A 6746-nucleotide genomic window follows, 5' to 3' on the forward strand; every position below is an offset into this window, starting at 1 on the left:
TTTGGAGAGACAGTTATTAGATCTTAATTTGAACAGAAAACAAATACTTCAAATCAGGGCCATGATTTTAAATCAACTCTGACATAAGATAACAAAGTGGCTAGCTGAGTAGATATGCTGTGCTACATTTGGCTGCTACACATGTGTGGTGCTTCAAACTGTGACTATGACTAAGCACCTTTGTAAAATGAATGCGATCCAATCCCACTACAGCCACTGCACTGGTGGAGCTCACAAATAAAACACACCGTAATGCTCTGTTATATTAATATATGTATTTATTTATTGTTATCCAGTTTGATATCATTATATTTTATTTGAGCTCTTACAGGCCCCCTGTGCATGGACCTAGCATCACAGCAAAGAGATTGGCACAACAAGATTGGTGGGAAATAGACACCATCTAATCACACAGTTCATCACACAATTTAACGTTTTTTTGTGAGGACTTGGGAAAGACAATTAAGTAACTGTAACATATTTAAACTTCATTTACGAAAATGAGCATTGTAATAGGATGTGCCAAAAGCAAATCATTACCATGATACATTCCAATATTAAATGGTCAAAGTATAAATAAAATAGAAATCTTGAAGTAAAAATCATAACAGTTGAATTGCTCAGATGTGTGTGGTGAATTTTGCCATGAGGGTACTACTGCCGCCAAAGCACAATGTTGTCCCTAGCAATGAAAGAAAATAACCTCTGTTTTTTGAAAAATGAAAAAAATACTGACAATATAAAAATACATGGCATTGTAGTTCATTAAATAAACCAACAATTTATATATAAAATATTATATTGATGTATATAAAAATATGCTTAACAACTTCTTGAAAAGCGTAACAGCCATAAGAGTCTTTTGTCTGCCACTTCAGAACACACTGACTGTCAACCACAAAAATCACAAATATGTACAAACAATCAGCTATCAGAGCAGTCGGAACGTCATTTCAACAACAATGGACTGTTTCACATCACTGTTTTTCTGACGTGATTATAGGATAAGTGTCAAATTCAAGCAGTACTACATATTCCAAAATAAATTAAATAGAAAAGGAATATTCTTATATTGTATTAATTAAATATCATAATGTCAGTGTATCTTTGGAGAGAGGGAGAGAGGATGGTGACGTAGACATGTTTTCAAACATTGTGTCACACCAACACCAGTGTGACAGTATTTCAGCCTACTGAGGCAATAACAAACACAGGCAGTGTCAGCTATCCTATAAAACAGAACATCTACAACGAACGGACGAAGCCAGGACAAAAGCCAGGGAGTTAATTATGGAGAAATCCAGCTGAGATATCAGTTAGTTGAGGCAGTGAATAACAAAGTGGTAATGTGAGCTCGGTAAACTATAGCACATTGTCACACTGAATCATTCAGAGGACTGGTATTGTAGCTGCAAACTGTTGAACATTAAGCTGGATATTGCTACTGTAGTACTGTAGGTGTGTGTCTTTGTTGAGATGTTTCTTGACTAGAGGACTGTAACCTAATTTTGGGTAATTTCCATAGGAAGTGGTTAATCCCTGGTTTCTCCTGTCTAGGCAGTGTCTAGCACAAGCTAAAGCCACCCCCTCTCCATGTCCTGCTCCTCCTATTCCCCTCCTCTAGGCTCAAAGTTGTGGGACAGAGACCTCCCTCAATCTCCATCGCATGGTAAAGTGCCGTCTTCGCTGGCACGTGAGGACAAGGCGGTACCCAGCTCGTCCACACACCAACAGAGGCCACGCTGTATACCCTTGGAGGAACGACACTGTGTTGTGTGACAGGAGAGAGAATGATATGTCATCATACCACAGAACTATTGTCTGCATGCCCAGAGTCTTCTTTATCCAGAGCCTCTGGCTGTGGAGATATTTTTGGGCTGAACTGAATAGAGAGATAGCATGCAACTAAATAAAGAGATAGTATGCAATTAAATAGATGGATAGCATAAACACATACACAGGCAAATATACATACACATGCAAATATTCACGTCAGCAAACATGTCGCTCTGTATCTACCTGCTTTTTCCTGTAGAAGCCCAGAGTATCACAATTGGGGATATAGATGTCACGATCAGACAGGAAGATAGTGAGCTCAACACCACGCAGAACACTATTGAGCAGCTTACGGCAGGGTGCCTAAACAGAACAAGGAAACATTGATAAACACAGTAACTACACCTTGATAAAAATAGTAACTACACATTGATTCATACAGTAACTAAACATTGATAAATACAGTAACTATACATGGATAAATACAGTAACTATACATGGATAAATACAGTAACTACGCCTTGATGAATACGATAACTGCACATTGATAAATACAGTAACTATACATTGATGAATACAGTAACTACACATTGGTCAATACAGTAACTACACATTGGTCAATACAGTAACTACACAAGCAGAAATGCTTATTAAATGACAGAAAATGCAGAGAGCCCTTAAGTAGCCCATTGAAGTAGCTACAACATGTGTGGATATCATAGGACATGTATGTCAGTGATGGAGCATGAAGCCAGAAGCTAAACATATTATATATCACATACTATCATGTCATTATATAATGATATTGTTAGACAAAGGCTGTGCCTTTTCAGGTCACTGAGACAGTGGTTTGAAGCAACTGTGACGATATAGACAGTACAGTGCATTCGGGAAAGTGTTCATAACATTTCTTTGCTTTGTCATTATGGGGGTATTGTGTGTAGATTGGTGAGGGGAAAAAACAATTTAATACATTTTAGAATAAGGCTGTAAAGCAACAAAATGTGGAAAAAATGACATTCCGAATGCACTATATTTGTTAAATTGTAGAAACAAATGGTGTGTTGTGTTTGATCGCAGATCAACCTCCTTTTGTAAAGTGAAAAATCCAAGGCCTCCACAGTCGAGTCTAAACTTGACTGACTCACATCATGGCTTATTAGTTCTGCCACGCAGCTGCAGACACATCATGCCCCATATGGCTGCAGAATGCTGTCACTGTATCACCCAGATAGCACAGCAGCTTCAGTAATAACTAACTCTCCCAGGCTCCTTCCATCATACAGTATCTATCTGTATGAATATGAACACATTATGTAATCAGCTCTACATATTTTCTCACATTTAAGCAGGTGTGAGTAAGTGTACATAGAAATCATTATTATCTTCATACTTGGATAAAACATACCTTTTCTATTTCACCACTATGCGAAGGATGTGGACCTATAGGAGAGAGCAGCATATTAACAATAATGCATTAATTCAGGGCATTATTAGGAACCTTAACCCATCTCTAATATCATTATATAAGTTAGAAGTATTTTATTTCAAGCTGTTGCAAGACATGAATCATCAAGCATATACTGGATACCGGTGTATATTTCCCATGAGTATAGTTCCTGTAGTATGTCCTCACTAAGGGATCGCAGTGGCTTAGTCTGAACAGTAGGTGGAGAGCTTGCAATGAAAAGCAGCATAATCTGAATGTGGGTGACAGTGTGACACTCATTCAGTGCTGTCAAGAAAATGCACACGCACAGATCACAACCTCTCTTTGAAGTGCATGTACAGTACCATAACCATACACATCACATGTATCATACCTACACAAACACACATACTTACACACACACACACACATATTTACACAAGCTACTACGTACTAATATGCCTTAACAGATCCTCACAAATGTCTGTTCATCATAGTGTAGCCTAAATTCCATTTAATCCATGACTGATGATATGCTGCTCAAGGCAACGTTTGAGACTTCTAGTTCCAAAGTCCCTCAAATTAGATTTTGATCACAAGTAGGATTGCAAAATTCCAGGAACTTTCAAAATTCCCTGGTTTCCTGAAATCCCAGTTGGAAAATAGGAAACTTCCAACCAGGATTCTGGAAAACCAGGGAATTTATGGAAAGTTCCCGGAATTGTGCAACCCTAGTCACATGACTCCAGAGACACTGCAGCATAGAAATCAAGACCATGCAGCCCTTTCAAATCCATGTTTAGTGCTTGTCATGCATCTAACATTAAATGTCCTACTCATATGATAATACAGTACTAGCATTTCTATTTGGTGCATGCCAACATCACATACAATATTCACACTGATGATGAGAGATTGTGTGTCCTACTACATGCTACCACAGCTACCCCCTTAATAAACTAATCTGTAGTATAATTGCCCTAACACACACAACACAGAGCTGAATTGAATACTATTAGAGGTGCTGGTGGTGTGTGTCTCAGTCTTACCTGTGGGGTGGGGCCTCTCCGTGGGACTGGTCCTGCTGTGCTTGGTGCAGAAGCCCCTGCCCTGCAACAGAGCCTGGAGAGGGCTGTGTTCCTGAGGAAGAGGCACGCAGCGCAGCCCCTTGGCACAGCTCATGGTGTACACACCACAGGGCTCTCCCTGGACCAACATTGATGTACTGCCTGCCTGCCCAATATGGTCGCGGGGGGCCCGACCTGGTTCTTTACACGAGAAACAACCCTTGAAGGGTCCCAAACGGTTAGCTAGAGTCGAAGATCCGCAGTGAGCAATCATCAACAAGATAATAGTCGTTAAGTTAGAAAGGAGAGGCATTTTCTGTCCAGGTCTCAGGTTCAGCTCCACACTCTCTCTTTCTCCCTCCCTCTCTCAGTCAAATGTGGCTAGTGCTATTTCTTCTCTCCTGTTTCTCTGTCTTCTTTCCGTCTCTTCAGCTTTGCTTGATGCTTAGCCGGTTTAATCTCAAGACAGCCAGGAGTCCTCTGCAGTGCTAGAGGAGACAAACGGAGACCGAGACACAGCAAAGCAGCAGCTTTTAAAGATCTGAAAGGCGGTGATAGAGAGGGAGAGAGAACACAGTTATGACACCTTCAGGGGCTGGGACTCAGAGAGAGAGAGAGAGAGAGAGAGAGAGAGGAGGATGAGGGAGAGGAAGGCAGAGAGGGAGTAGAGGAAGAGGTGGGGGTGGATTATTTTCCTTTTGGAAATTATCAAAATCTCCCCCACCTCTTCCTTTCAACCCCCAAACCCCCCCCCCCCCCCCCATTAAACAGTATACATTGTGCAACATACACTTCTCCCCATTATACTTGGTTGTGAGACCATTCTGGTCATATTTTCTATGGTAGCAATTAAACAAAGCTATTGCATTGCATTCACCTATATGGACTGCAATGTTTAGCACTATAAGACTTGTTCTAATGCTCTGTCAACCCCGACCAGAGTAGAATACAGAGTACTGATTGGATCTTGCAAAACAGGCACTAAATAAAAAGATAACTTTGATAAATAAATGAAAACGACAAAAGTTGATCGAATTGCAGAGAGGATAATGAACTGTCTGTGTACAGGAGAAAGTTCAAATAACCAAACAAATAGCTGATTTTATCAGTACAATGTAATAATGATCTACCTAGACGTGTGCCAAACGTTAGTCAAGAAAGGTTCCCAGAAGTAGAAGTGTTTTAATATAAACTGAAAGTGTATTGCCATGAAAAACATGTTTCAGCAGCTGGTGTATCTTGTTCTTACCTTGTGTAATGCATATGCATAACTATAGCCCATTGGTTTGCTCAACTTTTTCCAAATCAAACAATGTTGAATGGATTGGTATCGCTCCAACAGGGGGACTATCCCACCTCCTGACAAACTATAGTGAACGTGATCGTTGAGACCAGGGATGACAGGGCTTGATGATGGTCAGACTGGGTATTTAACACATTATACACTGAACAAAAATATAAACACAATATGTAAAGTGTTGGTCCCATGTTCCATGAGCTGAAATAAAAGATCCCAGAAATGTTCCATTCGCACAAAAAATATTTCTCTCAAATGTTGTGCACAAATTTGTTTACATCCTGCTAGTGAGCATTTTTCCTTTACCAAGATAATCCATCCACCTGACAGGTGTGGCATATCAAGAAGCTGATTAAACAGCATGATCATTACACAAGTGCACCTTGTGCTGGCGACAATAAAAGGCCACTCCAAAATGTGTAGTTTTGTCTCACAACACAGTTGGCTCTAACCAGAATAGAAAGAGGAGTGGGAGGCCCCGGTGCACAACTGAGCAAGAGAACAAGCACCGGGGCCTCCCACTCCTCTTTCTATTCTGGTTAGAGACAGTTTGCGCTGTTCTGTGAAGGAAGTAGTATGCAGCGTTGTATGAGATCTTCAGGTTCTTGTCAATTTCTTGCATGGAATAGCTTTAATTTCTCAGAACAAGAATAGACTGACGAGTTTCAGAAGAAAGTGCTTGGTTTCTGGCCATTTTGAGCCTGTAATCGAACCCACAAATGCTGATGCTCCAGACACTCAACTAGTCTAAAGAAGGCCAGTTTTATTGCTTCTTTAATCACCACAACAGTTTTCAGCTGTGCTAACATAGTTGAAAAAGGCTTTTCTAATGATCAATTAGCCTTTTAAAATTATAAACTTGGATTAGCTAACACAATGTCCCATTGGAACACAGGAGTGATGGTTGCTGATAATGGGCCTCTGTACACCTATGTAGATATTCCATAAACAATCAGCCGTTTCCAGCTACAACAACATTAACAATGTCAACACTGTATTTCTGATCAATTTGATGTTATTTTTGTCAGGATTTGGCCAGGGTTGTTCCGGTTTTTGGTCACTAGATGCCCCCATTGTGCCTTTTGACCTTTTGTTTTCCCTTGATCCCCATTATTATTTGCACCTGTGCCTCGTTTCCCCTGATTGTATTTAAACCCTTTGTTTTCCTCTGTTCTTT

At 40.2% G+C, this 6746-nt stretch overlaps 1 protein-coding gene across 2 annotated transcripts; it reads right to left on the bottom strand.

The window, feature by feature from the left end:
- Window positions 1–260: 260 nt before the first annotated feature.
- On the bottom strand, window positions 261–5669 carry LOC124032240 (insulin-like growth factor-binding protein 5). Of its 2 annotated transcripts, XM_046344487.1 has the most exons (5): window positions 5522–5669; window positions 4255–4813; window positions 3185–3219; window positions 2020–2139; window positions 261–1766 (listed from the first exon to the last, which is right to left on the bottom strand). In XM_046344487.1, exons 2-5 carry the CDS (start codon window positions 4583–4585, stop codon window positions 1653–1655), a joined length of 600 nt encoding a protein of 199 aa, XP_046200443.1. In that variant the 5' UTR covers window positions 4586–4813; window positions 5522–5669; the 3' UTR covers window positions 261–1652. The 2 variants fall into 2 exon arrangements, with proteins under 2 accessions (XP_046200443.1, XP_046200444.1); XM_046344488.1 differs by lacking the exon at window positions 5522–5669 and having other exon boundaries at window positions 4255–4858.
- Window positions 5670–6746: the final 1077 nt, after the last annotated feature.

This window comes from Oncorhynchus gorbuscha, linkage group LG03, assembly GCF_021184085.1.
Source record: "Oncorhynchus gorbuscha isolate QuinsamMale2020 ecotype Even-year linkage group LG03, OgorEven_v1.0, whole genome shotgun sequence".
NCBI classification, from domain to species: Eukaryota; Metazoa; Chordata; class Actinopteri; order Salmoniformes; family Salmonidae; genus Oncorhynchus; species Oncorhynchus gorbuscha.